Here is a 21,228-nt window from a genome sequence, read left to right as displayed (position 1 = left end):
TAGATCACCACATTAAATAAGAGACCAGGCATTGTACAGATTTATGACTTTTATTTTGGGTGTTTTCCTGGATTTGATAAATTGTAAAAGTATAATTTAGGTTAGTGGTAATATGATCTTTGTCACAGGGAAGGTTCTATGATGAAGTTTCTTTTAGGTTTCTTGAAGAAACAGTTGGCTTCAACTTTAGCACTTAAGACTACCATGATCTGGATGACTGAGAACCTACACAGATAGATATGACAGAAAATGAGGGAAATGAATGCCATGCACTAAAAGGTCACCATTAAGACTCAAAGCAGGGATGGCTCGTGGTTAGTGCTTCACCTCTAGGACACCGATGCACCCCTACATGAATTTTTCCTTAAACTATATCTTCATCTGAGGCATTTTGTGAATGACATAACAGCATTAAACCCTGACAACCAGTCAAATCAATGTAAACTAGTTCTAATAAAGACACCAAAAATGCTTTAATTGATCGAGTTTTTGTTAAGATATGTTCCCTTTTTGAACAGCTCCTACTGAGAAATGTCTTAAAAAAGATTAAATGATTTCAACAGAATCCAGGCTTGGAATTACTTGTGTCAAATAAAGAAAACACAAAACAAAAGCAAAAACATAAACAAAAACAATGGTTTGAGATTCACTAAAGATGGGCTTGGCTCTTCAGTTTTAATATGATTTTTAATATTTGATATATAAAATATATATGATCTTAACTTTCCTCCAAATGCATTCAGTGATACATCACTTTTCAAATTCTTTCAAAAACAATTAGACACAACCAAATTTACTACAGTGAAGACATACTGACATTAAAAAAAACATTCACTTGTAACATCGTGTAACATCTTGTAAAATCCAGTTTCTCTTGTAACACCTGTTGAGTCTTGTTGGTCTTCTGTCTCTAATCTGTTTCTTTTTCTGCTCTCTATCATTCTTCATCACAGAAAGGGCTAGATGAGGAGTGAAACTCACAGACGGCCACCTAAGAGCTTTGGGATCTCCTGTGCTGTAGTCCCCTTTGTCTCCAAAGTAGGCTAAATGTAGAATAAAGCAAAGTGCATTCAAATTGTGTAGAGTCCTCATTTATTTCAACCAGGAAAAATGCTCCATGTTAAATTCAACATAAGAGGCAGAAGGCAGACCTGTCAAATAATGTGTATTTTCCTGAGGGTGCAATGCCAGCTAGAGCAATATGCATCTGTTTGGTCATTTCCTGGCATCAAACAAATATGTTTTTTCATCTACTTCAGAATAATATATTTATAATTAGTATATAAAATAGAATGTATATATTAATTCTGCAGAAACACCAGTACTGCTGTTCTATACAATCCTTCCCACAACAGTTTGTAGAATATCCAATCTTTTTTTTTTGTTTGTTTGTTTTTTTGTGGAGTTTAAACACCTGCATTCAACACAAATAATCAGTTTGTTTCACCTCTGATTTGAGAATGACTGTGTGTTATCTTACACGTGGGTGGATGCACAGGCAACAGGATCAGTCAGAAAGCTAACAATAAATACCATATGTATATGTAAATAATACTATATTTCTAATTGGACTGGAAAGCTTTTACTGACAGATTCCAAATTTAACATTAAAATCATCAAAGCTCAATCTGAACTGTTCTGTTACCTGGACCTGCCTTCATTAACGATGAATAACATTTTAATGAGACACTCTGATTTAACGTTAACTAACCTTGTGGGTTTTTAACAGAAAAACAGTAATGAACATATGTCCTATTTTGTATTTCTTTTTTAAAGAAAGAGGGTATTTCATCTTATTTTTCCCCCATTGGATAGGTATAGACTGATATTTTCTACTTTAAAGACACAAATGTGTGTCGTTAAATATGCAGAACAACTGCAGAGTTTGAATTAATTTCTCTAACTTAATTGTATATACAACTAGCCCCACTGATATTCTAGCAGCTGCTGCACCAACTTACATCAGCTGTCTGTGATCTTTTGATTGTCCACAGTGATTAACTTGTTTTCTCATAGTCCACCGACTAATAATATATTCTCATAATGTATTCAGGCAGTCTTCCAAGGTTGCACCCAGGAGTGTCTGTCTGTGCCTGGTTTGCCTATTATCACCTTATTTGAAAAAAAAAAAAAAGATTCTGGTCAGGTCCATTTGCGTTAGCACCTGTAGATTTGTTCTATTTCAGGAAAATAGAACCCAACATGTTAAATTCACAAGCTCTCATATCATCACTAATGAAAAATATCAGCCAGTTGGTAAATGTATTTCAGTAAATAGAGACATCAAAAGAGCTAGCACTAGAAAGCACATAAGTGATAAGGTGGGTCACTCCTGCCACCTTGTGCTGACACTCTGACCCACTGTCTGACTTTTTCTTGTAGCAGAGTCAAGTCACCCATGAATGCTAATAGCTTAATCACCTCTTTGTCTAACTATAGTATTTTGAAAGTATTTTGTAAGTATTTTCCACTGTCACTGAAATTGGATTAGCCTTTAAATACCCACAGGTTAAACCCAACCTGAAAATCACTACAGTCAACACTGTAGAACAACAGACTCCAAATGAACAAATATATATGTATGCTTTATGGTGTTATACAACATGATGTTATTAATAGAAGTGCTATTAATGGGCTTTTGCTAAATGGTCTGAGATATTATATTAGTGTGTGGAACATGAGCAGACCTGTAAGTGTAGTAGTAGCAAACATTGCACAAAAATGTTGTATCATTACACTAGTCTTTACTAAAATCCTACAACCTTTTTTCCCCTGAAAACAAATTTTAAAAAAGAACCCAGTTATGGACTATTATTTTTACCAGGTTCCTTTAGTCTTCTAGAAGATGTTGTAGAGGAGAAGTATTTAATATATTTTTGGGAATGTATTTATGAATATAATATGGTTGGGTGAAGACCTGAAGCAGTAACGAAAAAAAAAAAAAATCCTTCCAGAATCAGATGAGAACAGTTTCAGACTCTGTATACAGAAAGATGGAAAGGGATGAAGAATAAAATGTCTACAGTTACTGTTTTCTGTGGGTAAATTAGGCTCTGTTGCCTCCAGACCTCCAGTGGCATTTTAAATGTTCACTGACTTCAGACAGTCTTTAATTTTTAGCACCTACTTACAAGTAATAGGTTCTGTCTCTCCCCTTTGTGTTCAGTAATATATTAATGTATTAATAAAACATATTCAGTACCTGAATTTGAGGATAGGCTTTGTTACAGCAAATTTAAGCAAACAAATTTAATATTGAGATTGTGATGGACTGTTCAACACTAGCTGTTACTAAAGCTAACATACAATTATTATAAACTTTGTAAAGTACAGTAAAAACAATGAATGAAATCAAAAATACAATATAAACAAAAAAAGCTGAAAATGAGATGTAGTATCTAATTACAACAAACTGAATTTAACCAACATAATTTATAGTAAATCTATGTTCTAGCTGAATCTATGACAGACTTACCATACCTCATGCAGCTGCAGCAGCACAAAAGAAGGACTGATACACAGGAGGAAGGCAGGAAGGAGCCAAGTGAAGAGTGGATATCAGTTTGACATTTGTCTACCACTGAATGCTGACCTTGATCTCATATGTCTGTGTCCTTCAATGGTTTTACATATCTGTAGGGAGATTATAAAATGATAAATAAATGGCATAGTGTTTTTCTTCACCATCCACATTCTAATATCAACAAAACTATTTAAACTGTATCATTTTGATGACACTTTGAGATAATCTCTCTAACATCACTACCTTTGTGCTGTTCCTCTCTGTGTCAGCAGCTTAACATGTAAGCCTGTGATGTTTAGAAATGCTTTAGGATTAATGAGTAGACATCATCAGCGACAGTATATCAAGGTGACACCATTTGTTCTTTCCATTAAGGAGCTTAGCTGCCAACAATTGGCCTTACCTTAGAGGAGTTTGGCCATGGCTCTGAGCTGATAGAGTGAGTAGGAGATGAAAGCCAGGAAGGGGACACAAAACAGATAAAGGTTTCTAAAGGGATTTAGACAGCTGAGAATGAGAAAGAGTCCAACAATGTGAAAGCAAATTCTGATCAGCCCTCACAAGGTCCACTGGAACGTTGCTCAGCATCAAAGTTTGTTCTCATTTTACAGGAGGAGAGTGACTTTACAGTACATGGCTAAGGGGCAAGGAATGAATAGCTGAATAGATCAAAATCCTTTTTTTTCCTTTGCAGCAGTGACAACCTTAACATGCCTTATAGTGAGGGTTCCATAAACATAAACAGTTAAAAGGTTATGTTCATGACTATGGACTCAAACCACCAGGGGCAACATCAAATAATTACATCTCATGATGGAATAAAATTTTAAAATGGATTAAACTTGTGCTCTAGAATAAATGGAGGTTTCTACATATATTTTCAGTGTCATGCACCTGTCACTCCTTATCCATCATGACATCACAGACTGTAGTTCAGCTATATCAGTGCCCTCAAAGGCTGCCCTTCTCAATCAGAGAGAAAAAATCCAGACAAGAATTTCACAGGGTTATCTTTGTCCTCAAGGCCAAAGGAAAGGGAATAATGCCATGACGACACCATGAGACAAAGGGTGTAGACCTAGCTGGGCAGAACAGTGGTGAGTGATAATTTAAAGTCCCTGAACTTAGCTCTCGCTTGACAACAGCTGCAACACTTTATTGCCTCAGCAGCAGCCCCTCCTACAGTAACAGTAGAATAATGGAAAAGAAAGTTTTCCTTCAACTTTTTATCATCACATATAAATGGGAATGTATACTTTTCAGTTGTGGTTATCAAAGGTTTTCAGCAGATTATCCACCTAAGATCATCTTATCCAAATCACAATATACAGTAAGACCATAATAGGTCATGTTATTTGTTATTATTTCATTAGGTTTATCGTCAGCAAGTAAGTTTTGATTGAGCAAAGTAATTAACTTTAGTTTAAACCACATGACAAGGTACATAATTTAAATTCAACATTTAAATGCCCTTCACTCTAATGTGTGAAATACCAAAAACAAAAATAATAATAATAAAATAAAAATTTATCAAATGAAAACCTAACTATGAGATGTCAAGTTTTGAAACAATGCCACTGCACTGAACAGATCTAACAGAATAAAGTCAGTAGTTAATAAAATGTATATAGAATGACCTGTTATTATTTATATGAAAAAATAGGAGTCATTTGATATCAAGCCTGTCCCTGATCCCCACCTCTTGCCCTCCCCTTTCTTTTTAACATGTATTGTCCTCGCCTTGTTTGTCACAAGGTGAAAGCAAGAAATAGCAGCAGTACATCCAGCCCAATTAGGAGAACACGTTTTAATGTGCAACCTTTCTCCAAAAATTCATCCCATATTTGGTAGATAAACAAGCTTTATTAATAGAGGGAGGGCTGCTGTCAGTGTTGGGGCTGATCACTTCACTTGATTAAAGGTTGAGAGCAAAAGGTAAGCAAAACATTTATATACACTGTAGAGGATGAAGATGTGGCACATTTATTATTTATAATAGATGTCTTGACATTTACTGGCTTAGCTATGAAATATTTTAGTGTGATTTTTTAGTGACATTCTTCACATTTGTATCATCTTTGTCTTTGCTAGACGAAACAGATGGTGTTCTTCTGGTAGTAGTAATGGAATAATATTTTTGCTCTCTTTTCTGGTTTCAATAGTAATACCCTGACCGACATTGGTCTCCTTTGTAGTCTAACCCACCCTAGGTAAATGCCACTTTGGATTCTATTTGAAATGTCTTTAATTATGACTACAGTCCCCCAACTTCAGTCGGGACACTTTTTTGTGTGTGTTTATCTAAAGTTGTTGGAATTTTCTTGTTGATACATGATTAAGAGGTCAAGTCATTTGCATACTGAAGAGAGGGTTGTGAATAAATTCTGGCACTCTACATAATGTTCTTTAAGCATTTCTTTGAGCTGTGTCTCAGTAATTTCCAAACCCACAATATGTGGATGAATAATTCATCACTGTACATCTTTGGATTTAGACAAGACTTTTATGTCAGATAACAAATTCTGACATCACAAACACAAAAATGATTTTAAAAAATGACATACTATATAAACAGTACCAAATAAGTTGGCATTATTGCACATGTGGTATACTGATAATGCAGTGCATGAATAGTTGCAGCAAGTTCTGTTGGATACATTGTATAGTAATTCTGAAAGCATGATTCTGTTCTGGAATTTAAAAGATTAAAAAATGGGGGATGCTGCCATGAAAGAGTTTGGGGCTGCTGCGCCCTATCTGAGAAAGTCGGACAAGGAGCGTTTGGAGGCCCAGACTCGTCCATTTGACATGAAGAAGGAATGCTTTGTTCCTGATCCTGAGATTGAGTACGTCAAAGCCTCCATCATCACTCGGGATGGTGACAAAGTCACTGCTGAGACTGAATTCGGAAAGGTAGATAAAATTTTGATTTAGAAGAATGCTGATGAACAAATTCCAAGAGACAGGTAACTGTTTAGCCTTTGATCACTGTAACTGTGAAATGTATTTTCTTTCGTAGACTGTGACGGTGAAGGAGAGTGATATCCATCCCCAGAACCCGCCTAAGTTTGATAAAATTGAAGACATGGCAATGTTCACCTTTCTCCATGAGCCTGCTGTGCTGTTTAATTTAAAAGAACGTTACGCAGCATGGATGATCTATGTAAGACACTAAAATCATAACATAAAACCTGAACTTCACTGTTAAAGCATCATTAATAAGCAGTATCCTTATGACTAAGTAACACATTATGTTAACTCCAGATTATCATTCTCTTACTTACTATGATAGACCTACTCTGGGCTGTTCTGTGTGACTGTCAACCCCTATAAGTGGCTGCCAGTCTATAACCAAGAAGTTGTTGTTGCCTATCGAGGGAAGAAGAGAAGCGAAGCTCCTCCTCATATCTTCTCCATCTCTGACAATGCCTACCAGTACATGCTGGCTGGTACATAATCTGTTTAATCCTTCATCTAGTTTAAATATTCAATTCAGACATCATACCATTTTTGACTGATATGTTGATCATTTCTCTTTTCAACAGACAGAGAAAACCAGTCCATCCTCATCACGTAAGTCACACAGCCAACAGAATCTCTTTGGTGGTCAAGGATCATAAGTCATTGCATCAATTTTTTAAATTTTTCGTCTCCTCTACTCAGTGGAGAATCCGGTGCTGGAAAGACTGTCAACACCAAACGTGTCATTCAGTACTTTGCCAGTATCGCAGCTGTCCCAAGTACTGGGAAGAAAGATCCAGCTGCTGAAAAGAAGGTCTGTTCTAAGAGATATACCTATGGCTATTTCATGATCTGCTTCCTCCCACAGCCCAAAGACATGCAAGTTAGGTTAATTGGTGACTCTAAATTGCCTCTGGGTGTGAATGTGAGTGTGAATGGTTGTTTGTCGGTATATGTTGGCCCTGCGATGAACTGGTGATCTATCCAGGGTGTACCCAGCCTCTTGCCCAATGTCAGCTGGGATAGGCTCCAGCCCCCCATGACCGTGAGGATAAGCAGTATAGATAATCAACGAATGAATGACTGAATGAAAACCTGAAACATATTCTGTAATTTTACATACTTAGAAAAGAACATTAAGTTGTGTCTTTGCCAAAATCAGGGTACCCTGGAGGATCAAATCATTCAGGCTAACCCTGCTCTGGAGGCCTTTGGAAATGCCAAGACCATCAGGAATGACAATTCCTCTAGATTTGTGAGTATCTATGGGGATGCAAAAACTAATCTGTAAATTGAAGTGAATCAATGTCACTATACTGAGTGAGTCGCTTTCTCTTAGGGTAAATTCATCCGCATTCATTTTGACAATCGAGGAAAGCTGGCTTCTGCTGATATTGAAACTTGTAAGTAAAATCGTAGACTCACCTATCACTTTTTCAGTGTACCATGTAGTGTCTGACGTTCCATATATGGTTTTTACTCTCTTGGAATGCCTGAAGCTCCATGTATGTCTTTCTATTCTTTGGGCTCATGTTTAGGTTAGTAGCCATGAACATATACATATAAGGGACAGGGAGAGGGACTTTCCTCCCTTCTCTCTGTTTCTTGGAAAAGTGAGGTCATTGAGTGAGAGCCCGATGTCTCGCTATAAATCGTAAAGATGACTAACATATATATATATATACTGATGTTTAGAGCTGTTAGGAGAGAGATCCATATTGGCTCGGATCCTCTCACAAGCTACTGCAGTGCTTGTTTTGATGCTGGACTTCTTTGCAATAAACTTCTATATGCAAGCAAGACAGTGTCAGCGGAGATCTTCTCTTTATCATCTTCATATCATCACCATCAAATATACCACAAACACAATAACAATGGGTTTTTCTTACAGACCTTCTGGAAAAGTCTCGTGTGACCTTCCAGCTCAAGGCTGAGAGGGACTACCACATTTTCTATCAGATCTTGTCTCAGGTTAAGCCTGAACTTCTGGGTAAGTGTGCATTTGATGAGAGCTATACATATGCGTAACTGCATCATATGTTGTATCAAATTAAATATTTTCTATTTTCTCAAATATTTTTCTTAGAAATGTTGCTCATCACCAACAACCCATATGACTACGCCTTCATCTCCCAAGGAGAAACAACAGTAGCCTCTATCAATGATTCTGAAGAGCTGATGGCTACTGATGTGAGCTATGTCCTCAAATCAAATCAAATCTATATTTAAAAATTTACTTTTACATTGACAAAAATGCATTTTTGATCATGTAAAATCTTATTCAGGAAGCATTTGATGTGCTGGGCTTCACTCAAGAAGAAAAGAACAGCATGTACAAGCTAACAGGTGCCGTCATGCATCATGGCAACATGAAGTTTAAGCAGAAGCAGAGAGAGGAGCAGGCAGAGGCTGATGGCACTGAAGGTTAGATATGGATATTAAAAACAAATTACAGCCAACTATGCTAAAGGAATCAGGCATAAAAGAATGAGAACTGTGAAAGGCAGTGATGACCTTGATAAATTAATACCACAATTTTTCTCCACAGATGCTGACAAAGTAGCTTATCTGATGGGCCTGAACTCTGCTGACTTAATCAAGGGTCTCTGTCACCCAAGAGTCAAAGTAGGAAATGAGTGGGTCACCAAGGGACAAAATGTTGCTCAGGTGAGATTTTTTTTTCATTCAATTCCAGAATGAAGTCCACAAAGGTTTATAATCGTGTTTTTTAATGTATTTGTTCATTAGGTGTATTATGCAGTTGGTGCACTGTCTAAGGCAGTGTATGAGAGGATGTTTCTCTGGATGGTATTGAGAATTAACCTGTCCCTGGACACCAAGCAGCCTCGTCAGTACTTCATTGGCGTGTTAGACATTGCTGGATTTGAAATCTTTGATGTGAGTTTGAACAGAATGTATAATCTATATGAAGTTCTCTTTGGTTTAAGACAAAATGATCAAGCCTGTGTACTATTTCATTACAGTTCAACACCTTTGAGCAGCTGTGCATCAACTTCACCAATGAAAAACTGCAACAGTTTTTCAACCACCACATGTTTGTACTGGAGCAAGAAGAGTACAAGAAAGAAGGCATTGAATGGACGTTCATAGATTTTGGTATGGATTTGCAGGCCTGTATTGACCTCATTGAAAAGGTGAGATACCAGACAATTAGAAGACATGAATAAAATAAATAAATATATGGTCTATTTTCCAAACCACCCATATTTTGTCTCCTCAGCCCATGGGGATCATGTCCATCCTTGAAGAGGAGTGCATGTTCCCGAAAGCCACTGATATCACCTTTAAAGCTAAGCTCTATGACAACCATTTGGGGAAATCTGCCAACTTCCAGAAGCCCAGAGTTGTCAAAGGAAAACCAGAGGCTCATTTTGCCCTAATGCACTATGCTGGAACTGTTGATTATAATATCAACAACTGGCTGGTGAAGAACAAGGATCCTCTGAATGAGACTGTTGTTGCCCTGTACCAGAAATCTACTCTCAAGCTGCTCGCTACCCTCTTTGCAAATTACGCTGGGGCTGATTCAGGTTTGTATTTAAAAAGGGACTTCTTAGGGTATCTTAGTTTAAAAAAGATTATAAATGCATCATGTGCTGTAGAATCAAGAAGCTTTGAATATAAATGCTAGATTTTACATGGACCCTGTTTTTGCTTCTACTACTGTTCTGTATCAAAGTGTTATTACTGTATAGGTCACCTCTGTTGTTCAAAATGATCTCAGAAAATATCTTCAATATTTTTTTTTCTTTTAAAAGTGTAATTATAAATATTTCATTTAGTTCAGGAATCTGGTGGGAAGGGCAAAGGTGGCAGTAAAAAGAAAGGTTCATCCTTCCAAACTGTATCAGCCCTACATAGGGTAAGATCAATATAATTTATACTAGTATTTCTGCTTATTTCATATTTATGTTTTTTATGGTACTGTTAATTATACTGGTAATCAATTCTGTCCTCCCCTGATAGGAGAACTTGAACAAGCTGATGACCAACTTGAGGTCTACTCACCCTCACTTTGTACGCTGCATCATCCCCAATGAGACCAAGACTCCTGGGGCCATGGAGAATCCTCTGGTGATGCACCAGCTGCGTTGTAATGGGGTGCTCGAAGGCATCAGGATCTGCAGAAAGGGCTTCCCCAACAGGATCCTCTATGGAGATTTCAAACAGAGGTGTCTGTCAGATATACAGATTGGTGACAAATTGAGAGGAAAAAACAACACCAAGGGCTCTTTCCCCAATAATCATAATTGTCAAGTGTCAGTTTTTGTCACTGAGTAATACATTCCTCTGTACATTTAGTGGTAGTTATTTTTAATATTTTAGAAAATAAAGCTAAAAATATATTATCCACATTGCAAAGGTACCGTATTTTGAACCCAAGTGCCATCCCTGAGGGACAGTTCATCGATAACAAGAAAGCTTCAGAGAAGCTTTTGGGCTCCTTGGATATAGACCATAACCAGTACAAACTGGGCCACACTAAGGTAAGTATTGGTGAAATCAATTTTGGCATATATAGTATAAAGAATTTATTTTTGACTCAGTGTGATAAAGAATTGTATTTTTCTGTCGACCGCAGGTACACAACAGAAAAATACACTGCATGTCACTTAGTTCTGATACTCCTGCTTTCACTCACGGTACTACTATGTATGTGATAATGGTAGAAAATGTATAATGCGCTTGCTACTACTGATGTCATCTGTTTACAAAAATCAGGTGTTTTTTAAAGCTGGACTGCTTGGTTTGCTGGAGGAGATGCGAGACGACCGTTTAGCTCTAATCATCACCAGGATCCAGGCAAGATCCCGAGGTGTTCTGGCAAGAATTGAATTCCAGAAGATTGTAGAACGCAGGTACATGCACTCTTAAATTAACTGAATATCCCTTTAAAGCTACAGGCAAAAGGAAGAGAGGAGAAATGAAAAAGAATACTCATTCAAAGTCAAATTTTAGATTATGACTTTTCCATTGATATGACAACTTATTTTATCATAGCGGAGCACTGAAAAATAGTCTATTTTAGAAAGCAGGCATGAATTAAATTAAGCCAGTGATTCAGAGCCATTCATTATTCCTAAAAAGTTTCCAGCTGCATTTACAGATTGAAGACAACCTTTCATATTCAAAACTGAAAATTGATGAAGTGCACATATAGATTCACTTGAATTAAATAAGTACAGTAAATGTAGAAATTGGATTTGTTAATGCAGAATTTGTGTCCAGGAAATTGTATTCTATAAAATTATAATATTTATGGCTGTGTAACAAATGACTTCCTATTTAATATTTGGTGCACTACATGTACTTTTATTCAAGTGTCAAAATTGAGTGTGTAAACTGGCAGTTGTCCATGGCATGGACGCTACTTTTTGCCAATCAACACGATGTGCCACGTTTTAGAGAAGTAAAGTGGCTGTGTTACTGTTGTCACTGATGATGCAAAATTATGATGAGTAATGAGTGAAAGAGTGAACAAGGGGGTGATTTTGGACACAACATGTGAATCACATGTGCCAACAACATGTCCATAGGGATGCACTACTTGTGATCCAGTGGAACATCCGCGCTTTCATGGGGGTCAAGAATTGGCCCTGGATGAAGATGTACTTCAAAATCAAGCCTCTGCTGAAGTCAGCAGAGACTGAGAAGGAGATGGCCAACATGAAGGAAGAGTTTGCCAAACTGAAGGAGGCTTATGCAAAATCAGAAGCCCGCAGAAAGGAACTAGAGGAAAAAATGGTCACTCTTCTCCAAGAGAAGAATGACCTGCAGCTCCAAGTTCAGACCGTATGTCTTAAAATCTGTCAGTATTAAAAAATTACATTAAAATCAGACTGAGTCTCCCAAGGTGTAATGCTGTGCCTTTTCAACAATAACAGGAGCAAGATAATCTGTGTGATGCTGAAGAAAGATGCGAGGGGCTGATTAAGAGCAAGATTCAGCTGGAGGCAAAAATCAAAGAGCTGACAGAAAGACTGGAGGATGAGGAGGAGATGAATGCTGAACTGACTGCTAAGAAGAGGAAGTTAGAAGATGAGTGTTCTGAACTGAAGAAAGACATTGATGACTTAGAGTTAACTCTGGCAAAAGTGGAAAAAGAGAAACATGCCACTGAAAACAAGGTACCATAAACTTTCTTTAACCTTCTTTTTCTTTTACAGAGTATTTCTGCTCTTGATCCATACTGGCAAATTTTCCATCTAAATTATTACTTTTGTTGCATATACACAGGCATGCAGGTGCTGCCATGGGTCTTGGATTTTGACTAAAAATTGATTCACTTTACTTGGAACAGGTCAAGAACCTGGTAGAAGAGATGGCTGCACAGGATGAAATCATTGCCAAGTTGACCAAGGAAAAGAAAGCCTTACAGGAAGCTCACCAGCAAACACTGGATGACCTGCAGAGTGAAGAAGACAAAGTCAACACTCTGACCAAGGCCAAGGCAAAGCTGGAGCAGCAAGTGGATGATGTAAGAACATAGTAAATGAGTTTGTGATGACATGTTTTAAGAACAATGAAATAGAATAAAAAGAGTACTGGAATAATAATAATAAATTAAACTGCAATTTTCACCTACCACAGCTTGAAGGATCCCTTGAGCAAGAAAAGAAAATACGCATGGATCTGGAGAGAGCAAAGCGGAAACTTGAGGGAGACCTAAAGTTAGCTCAAGAAAGCATTATGGACCTGGAAAATGACAAACAGCAGCTTGAAGAGAGGCTGAAAAAGTAATGAGATGTGAACTTTTAACATACAAATTGATTTTACATAATTTTGACGGCTATTGCACTAAAGAAAATTTTATCCACAGGAAAGATTTTGAAATCAGCCAGCTCAATGGCAAAATAGAAGATGAACAGGCAATGAGTGCTCAGCTTCATAAGAAACTGAAGGAGCTGCAGGTAATGTTAAATATGATGAAGATGGTTGATTTTCTTGCGCAGGGATGTGACAATTGGCTAATGTCACAGTTTAATACAAAAAACTTTGACTGTGGTCTAGGCCCGTATTGAAGAGCTAGAAGAAGAACTTGAGGCAGAGCGAGCTGCCAGAGCCAAGGTTGAGAAGCAGAGGGCAGACTTGTCCAGAGAGCTGGAGGAGATCAGTGAGAGGCTGGAGGAGGCTGGTGGAGCAACAACTGCCCAGATTGAGATGAACAAGAAGAGGGAGGCTGAGTTCCAGAAACTCCGCAGAGACCTTGAAGAGGCCACTCTGCAGCATGAAGCCACTGCTGCCACACTCAGGAAGAAACAAGCTGACAGTGTTGCTGACCTGGGAGAGCAGATTGATAACCTGCAGAGAGTCAAGCAGAAACTGGAAAAGGAGAAGAGTGAGCTCAGACTTGAGTTGGATGATGTGGTCTCCAGTATGGAACATATTGTGAAGGCAAAGGCAAGCTAAATTGACAAAATAATTTTGTGCTAATTTTGTGGGGTGATATGTGAGTGAGCTGGATGATGTGGTCTCCAATATGGAGCAAACTGTCAAGGCTAAGGTAAAATATTTTTTAAGTATTACATGTTCTTAGATTAACACTTTGTTCATCTAAGACCATATACCGTATTGAACAGCTGAACTGTCTCCTAATTTTTTACTAAAACTTTCTGTTCATGTGTCATTTTTAATGCTTTTTTGTTTTTCAGAATAATTTGGAGAAAATGTGCAGAACTCTGGAAGACCAAATGAATGAATATAAAACAAAGGCAGAAGAGGGACAGCGTACTATTAATGACTTCACCATGCAAAAAGCAAAGCTTCAAACTGAGAATGGTATGCATTTGATTTGAAGTATGTAGTTTTGGGGTAATTATGAGGTACTAAATTTATATTTAATTCAATATTAGGTGAACTTTCAAGGCAGCTTGAGGAAAAAGATTCCCTGGTGTCGCAACTCACCAGAGGAAAACAGTCCTACACTCAGCAAATTGAAGACCTTAAAAGACAACTGGAGGAGGAAGTCAAGGTAGGAACCAAACTACAATGAGACCTCATCTAGTACAGATTAAATGCTGGTACAAGAGAAGCAGTAAAATATGCTTTTATTTCAGGCCAAGAATGCATTAGCCCATGCTGTGCAGTCTGCTCGTCATGACTGTGACCTGCTCAGGGAGCAGTATGAGGAGGAGCAGGAGGCCAAGGCTGAACTGCAGCGCAGCATGTCCAAGGCAAACTCTGAGGTGGCTCAGTGGAGAACTAAGTATGAAACTGATGCTATCCAGAGGACAGAGGAACTGGAGGAGGCAAAGTAAGACCATTTGAGATTCAAATTCATTATTTAATCTGTAATTCCTAAAAAGAAAATTTACTTTGTCATAGTGGCACAACTGCAGGAATATTAAATGATTTGAATGATTGATTTCATAAGGAAAAAGTTGGCTCAGCGTCTGCAGGAGGCTGAGGAGGCTGTTGAAGCAGTGAATGCTAAATGTTCCTCTCTGGAGAAGACCAAACACAGACTGCAGAATGAGATTGAAGATCTCATGGTGGATGTGGAGAGGTCTAATGCTGCTGCTGCTGCTCTGGACAAGAAGCAAAGAAACTTTGATAAGGTAGAATTTTATACATATGTGGCCATCTTGCTGTTTTCTGTAAAGAATTATTAAGTATGACATTTAAGCACACATATTTCAGGTCTTGGCAGAATGGAAACAGAAATATGAGGAGTCTCAAACAGAGCTGGAGAGCGCTCAGAAGGAAGCCAGGTCTCTGAGCACTGAACTCTTCAAACTGAAGAACTCTTATGAAGAATCTCTTGAACATTTGGAGACCCTGAAGAGAGAAAATAAAAATCTGCAAGGTGTGGGTTACAACAGCTTACACCTCTACAGCATAATTGGTTCTATTGGCTAAACCACTGATAATGTTACATTTTGTTTCTCAGAGGAAATATCTGACCTCACTGAACAAATTGGTGAGGGTGGAAAGAATATTCATGAGCTTGAAAAGATTCGAAAACAGTTGGAGCAAGAGAAGTCAGAGATACAAACAGCTCTGGAGGAAGCAGAGGTATGTTGTGCCTCCTGATGAAGGACCTCAAGCACATTAATGTGTCTGCAACAAGTAAAATCCTTCAAATGGAATATAACATCCTGTTTGTCTTTCTAGGCTTCACTGGAGCATGAGGAAGGGAAGATTCTCAGAGCCCAGCTCGAGTTCAATCAGGTGAAAGCTGACATTGAGCGCAAGCTGGCTGAGAAAGATGAAGAGATGGAACAAGCAAAGAGAAACCAACAGCGAATTGTGGACACCCTTCAGAGCTCTCTTGAGGCTGAGACTCGCAGCAGGAATGAGGCCCTCCGCTTGAAAAAGAAGATGGAGGGAGACCTCAATGAGATGGAGATCCAGCTTAGCCAGGCCAACAGGCAGGCAGCTGAGGCCCAGAAACAACTCAAATCTGTTCATGCACATCTAAAGGTATATGTTTTAGGATAAAAGAAAAAAGAAAACCTTGTACATCTTGGATTATAAATTACTACTTGATTTAACTTACTTTACAATATATTTCACGCTTTTCCAGGATCTTCAGCTCCAGCTTGATGACTCTCTGCGAGCCACTGATGATATGAGGGAAAACATTGCCATTGTTGAGAGACGCAACAACCTGCTTCAGGCCGAAGTGGAGGAGCTCAGGTCTGCTCTGGAGCAAACTGAGAGAAGTCGCAAATTTGCTGAGCAAGAGCTGCTGGATGTTAGTGAGAGGGTGCAGCTACTGCACTCACAGGTAGGATGCAGTCACTGCACCTGGCACAGTTCTTTCCTATTATTGTGAATTTACTGAGGAATTTTGCATTTAACCAGAACACCAGTCTGCTAAACCAAAAGAAGAAACTGGAGGCTGATATATCCCACCTTCAAACTGAAGTGGAGGAGGCACTGCAAGAATGCAGAAATGCTGAGGAAAAGGCCAAGAAGGCCATTACTGATGCTGCCATGATGGCAGAGGAGCTGAAGAAAGAGCAGGACACCAGTGCTCACCTGGAGCGTATGAAGAAGAACATGGAACAAACCATCAAAGATCTGCAGCACCGTCTGGATGAAGCTGAACAGATCGCTATGAAGGGAGGCAAGAAGCAGATACAGAAACTCGAGGCCAGGGTGAGTGTCAATAATGTCCAGGACAATAAATGAGCTATCTCATGCCATCACTAAATCATTTAAAAGAAATATACCCTAACACTCGCCTACATTCCCCATAATAAAGAAGTCTGCACAGAGATATTTAATATACCTCAATCATTCCCTCAACAGATCAGAGAACTAGAAAGTGAAGTAGAGGCTGAACAAAGAAAGTCCAGTGAGTCTGTCAAGGGAATACGAAAATATGAGAGACGAATCAAAGAGTTGACTTATCAGGTAAGTTTCAGTTCATTACATTAGGAGTATGTATATCTGTTCAAAATTAAAATTAATTTGTTCTTTTTTGTTTTCAGACAGAAGAGGATCGTAAGAATCTTGCCCGGCTGCAAGATCTAGTAGACAAGCTGCAGCTAAAGGTCAAATCGTACAAGAGAACTGCAGAGGAAGCTGTAAGTACTCTCAGTATTTAGAGCTGGGAAATATAGCCAAAATAATAGACTTGATGAAATGAGTTCATCACAGGATTTTTCAGCACAACATCTTAGAATAAACTAATGACATTTGATTTGCACAGACCTTTAGAAACTAATCTATTACTGAACTAACTAACTGATGAGGATTTTGTGTGTCTGTTTTACAGGAAGAACAGGCAAACAGTAATCTTGCCAAGTTCCGTAAGATACAACATGAGCTTGATGAAGCTGAAGAGAGAGCTGATATAGCTGAGTCTCAGGTCAACAAGCTACGTGCCAAGAGTCGTGATGTGGGGTCAAAGGTCAGTTACTGATTATTTTTTTCTTTTTTGTGTTGGAATGTGCTTGTTTAGGGATAATGGGGCTACAATAAATATAGCAATAATGCTGCTGCCACGTGGAAAATGGATTATAATTGAAATCTAAAATAATATATAATATAAATAACATTATATTCTTTTTACACAGAGATTATACTGAACAATGTGAAGCCAGTGTAATATGTAAAAGGAGCTAGTATGTTAATACCAGAGTCCACTAATGCCGCTAGTAAAATAGCATAGTGTCTACAATACTTTTTAATATGCTGGACAGTATATCTAAGGATTTTGATTGCTGCATTGCCTCACAGATTAGTACCATGTATAAATTAACCTTTTGAACAATAAGAGATTTGTATAATTGTTTTTTCTTTTTCTTAATTTAGAAAGGACATGATGAAGAGTAAAGCTCATGGAATGCACTGTTATTCCTGAGGCACCTGATGTCTGAATAATGGTGTCTCCCTAAGCATGTGGAGTGTTCAGTAGAATAAAATTTATCTGCATCTCAAACTGTGTCTTGGATTTCTACAAATACAAATACTTTTTACCTGTTTGGAGAATGCTGTCCATCTCAACAGCGAGGACCTGCTTGCAGAAGAGCCTACTGAAATCATCATGGCTACAGGCATAATTATCTACTGTCTTTTCAGCCAAATGCAAAACTTATAAAGATGTATTACTGCTCCTTCAGACTTTGTTGGGCATTCAGGAGGCAAGCATCAAACTGTGTTGTAATCTTTTGGTCTTTTTATCTTCCATATACCAGTTAATGGTCAATGAGGAACGTTGATAATAGCAATGTTATTATTTTTAAATTAATGTTAATGTTAATTTTAATTTAGCATTAGAATGGCAGGCTACAGTTTTATGTCCATTACAAGATTAGTCAAATTTGCGATATCATAAATCTGTCTTGGAATATAGTTATTGCTCTACATTACAGGCAACAGTGATCAGTTATGGCTATATTATGTACCACTAATAGTAATTATTTTGTCTTGTACCTCTGACCATACTCAGCGATCTTGATGGGTTGTTTGGGTGTGGCCAGAAATGTGCTCTGTTGTACACGTAACCACACCCAGCAGTGATGTCACCAGAAGTACACTTCTTCATCACTGCAGAGGGGTGAAAAGTTAAAACAATACAAGTCAGATTAGTGTCAGGTTGCTCTTTTAAGGTGCAGACCATATCACTAAGTAGTGTGATTACCTTGAATTTATGAGCTATCACCCTGGTGATGTAACTGAAGGATCAGCCAAAATGTATAGTTGCTTTTGGCTAAATAACATGAAGTCCTCGCTGCATTTGAATACATACATACTTGGACGTGATTTCATTTGACAGTGGGCAGTGGACGGGCCCATCTACATGATTAGTTTTAGTTTATGGATGTAAAGCAACCAACAGGTCATAACATGGCCCAGTGAGAAGGGTTGTGCAGATGTTTAAATCAATACGTAATAAAGAGTATAGTGTTAAATATAATAAGCTATATACTCTGCCTGTCCATTAACATAGATAGCAATTTTGGTATGCATCCACAGCATAATTCACATTACTATATAATGATGACATCTTATAGTTGCCTGGTTATTAAGTTATTGTAAACATGAGACAGTGTCATTATAACAACTGATACTATTTGCAATTTGAGGCTGCAATTCTTTAATAGGCTCACCTGTTATAACAAGGCACTCCTATTGATTGTGTCTCATAGCTAATATTCTGGTCTTTTCACAATAAAAGCCTATGATTGTTTAGAAAAGAAAAGAAAAACAAGAAATGTTTGGAAACTGTGACCAAAGTCACTTCTGTTTGTTTTCATGTCTGAAGTAGTAAGTGAAATGTCAATTTAGGATGTCAGATTAAAATAAGCTCACTAATATAAAATGTAATATGGAATAATGTTTTTGGCACTGTGGAATAATGCTTTATATGCACTATAGCAGACATATTTTAAAGTAGTTAATCAATACAACGTCACCATCTGTTAATAAGATACAAACAGAATGACAAGGGTTATGATGAAAAGTTTTTGTCCGAATCTTATGCACAGTTGTAGGCCTTGCTCATTTTTCACCTACACATTTCCTCACTATCTGTTCATTTTCAGGGCCTTTCATAGCTCAAGCAGTAGAAACAGTAGATCGTACATATTTAAATTGCAGATTTGTTACATAGAATATTTCACATAATGAAAAATACATCATTTCCCAGAATTAACTAAGATATAGTGTAGTTTAGACCCTACCTTTTTTCTGTTAAGTGCAATGTTGAGTCTTCATCAGTAGTAAAACTTGTTATCTACAGGAGTCTTCCAGATCTGAGTGTACATGCACCCACCGGTAAGTACTTCTTTGTCTGAATGGAGGCCAGGAGACAGCACATAGCAAGAGAAGGACACATGGAGGCAGGGTCCAACACTTAACACCTCCTCAAGTGACCTTCAGTAAATAACAAGCAATCTAACAATAGCAACCTCATCTGAAACCTCAGTTGGATCACATTTCAAACTTAAGAGAGACAAGGTGCCTTACACCTTCCTTTGTGTGTACATGTGATTGCAGAAGTCAGAGGTACAAGGACTGTGGACAGCTGAGAATTGGACCTTTGACAATGGGCTGACTGATCCACCAATGCCTAAGATAGATTACAGCTAAGTAAAGCAGTTCAGAATTTTGGTATGAAGGCGAACACATGTCAACATCATGTATGTTCACTGTATGGATGACAATCAAAAGAACTTCTTTTTGTTACCTAGGCTACGCAAGGTTCACTGATAAGATATTGGTATATCAGGGCCTGACTAGTATATGACAGTCCTTGGAAAGTCTATCACTGAGGCCATAATAGCCCAGCTTGAGTTCAACAACCTCTATTTGTTTTGGTCAAATTATCCTCCTGCCCTGAAGACAAACTACAGCTTTCTATGTAAAATAAGGGCAAATATCCATATTCAGCTTTTGCACAAATCTGTCTCAACAACTATCTGGAGAATTTGTCTGTGACCCAGCTGGTATTGCTATCAGAGAATGTTTATATAATGTGACATTATCTCCATTAACTATACACCGATCAGCCATAACATTATGACCACTGGTGGATGAAGTGAATAACATCAATCATCTCGTTATAACACAATGTTCTGTTGAGGAACCTTTGGTCCTGAAATTCATTCTGACGTTACTTTGTCATGTACCACCCACCTAAATACTGCCACAAACAGTGGTGGGCTGTGCATTTCTCACCTAGGCCTTCATTGGTGTCCTACCTGAATTAACCCACCTCTTGGCTATAGAAACCATTAACAATATAAAAAAATGCAGTATAATAGAACTTTGTATCACAGACAGGCATGTCATGTAGCCAGAATAAATGCCATTACTATAAAAACCCAATTAACACAATTCAATAAGTCTCCAAACACTGCAGCCACAACTGCTCCACACACTCCAGCAACAATATAAACTAATAAAATGACAAGAAAAAATATAGGTAAAATACTCACAGACAGACAAATTAAAAAAACTGCTTCTGTCAAGAAGCAGCCTCATCGGAGCAGTATGCTCTCTAACCAGCCAATCAAATGACATGAACATGTCAACATTGTCATAGGCCTGCTAGATGGCCCTGGTCTTGCCAATGTGATTGGTTAAAACATCTGCGAGGCAGCACTTTCATCGCCATTCGTTTTAAATTACAGATGCCTGCAGTGTGATTCTGAAGGCCTCAAGGCAGATTTCTTTCAACTTGGCAACACAAACGTAAACAGACTTTTGTATTGGAAGCAGCACAATCAAGAGGAAAGCTATGAGATGGAGAGAATAGACTATTGGGT

General features: G+C 38.0%; 1 protein-coding gene and 1 long non-coding RNA gene across 3 annotated transcripts; one reads left to right on the top strand and one right to left on the bottom strand.

The window, feature by feature from the left end:
• Positions 1 to 31: 31 nt before the first annotated feature.
• On the bottom strand, positions 32 to 10,655 carry LOC108884484 (uncharacterized). 2 transcript variants are annotated; one of them, XR_001961065.2, is made up of 3 exons: positions 10,514 to 10,644; positions 3,481 to 3,633; positions 32 to 1,043 (listed from the first exon to the last, which is right to left on the bottom strand). It is a non-coding gene; the product is annotated as an uncharacterized LOC108884484 (long non-coding RNA). The 2 variants fall into 2 exon arrangements; XR_001961067.2 differs by lacking the exon at positions 3,481 to 3,633 and having other exon boundaries at positions 10,514 to 10,655.
• LOC108884480 (myosin-7) lies at positions 5,384 to 17,897 on the top strand. Its single transcript, XM_018678384.2, has 39 exons — positions 5,384 to 5,458; positions 5,686 to 5,733; positions 6,228 to 6,436; positions 6,543 to 6,686; positions 6,816 to 6,972; positions 7,069 to 7,096; positions 7,187 to 7,298; positions 7,647 to 7,739; positions 7,824 to 7,887; positions 8,376 to 8,474; positions 8,571 to 8,674; positions 8,770 to 8,908; positions 9,033 to 9,151; positions 9,233 to 9,382; positions 9,469 to 9,639; positions 9,726 to 10,035; positions 10,288 to 10,367; positions 10,472 to 10,677; positions 10,869 to 10,992; positions 11,228 to 11,364; positions 12,043 to 12,298; positions 12,391 to 12,633; positions 12,807 to 12,983; positions 13,097 to 13,242; positions 13,326 to 13,416; positions 13,517 to 13,906; positions 14,158 to 14,284; positions 14,359 to 14,477; positions 14,563 to 14,759; positions 14,880 to 15,063; positions 15,146 to 15,311; positions 15,396 to 15,520; positions 15,620 to 15,928; positions 16,032 to 16,235; positions 16,313 to 16,609; positions 16,763 to 16,867; positions 16,945 to 17,040; positions 17,232 to 17,366; positions 17,771 to 17,897. Exons 3-39 carry the CDS (start codon positions 6,236 to 6,238, stop codon positions 17,789 to 17,791), a joined length of 5,826 nt encoding a protein of 1,941 aa, XP_018533900.1. The 5' UTR covers positions 5,384 to 5,458; positions 5,686 to 5,733; positions 6,228 to 6,235; the 3' UTR covers positions 17,792 to 17,897.
• The last annotated feature ends 3,331 nt before the right edge of the window (positions 17,898 to 21,228 follow it).

Source organism: Lates calcarifer, linkage group LG4 (assembly GCF_001640805.2).
Source record: "Lates calcarifer isolate ASB-BC8 linkage group LG4, TLL_Latcal_v3, whole genome shotgun sequence".
In the NCBI taxonomy this organism is placed as follows: domain Eukaryota; kingdom Metazoa; phylum Chordata; class Actinopteri; family Centropomidae; genus Lates; species Lates calcarifer.
This window is presented reverse-complemented; position numbering and strand designations above follow the sequence as displayed.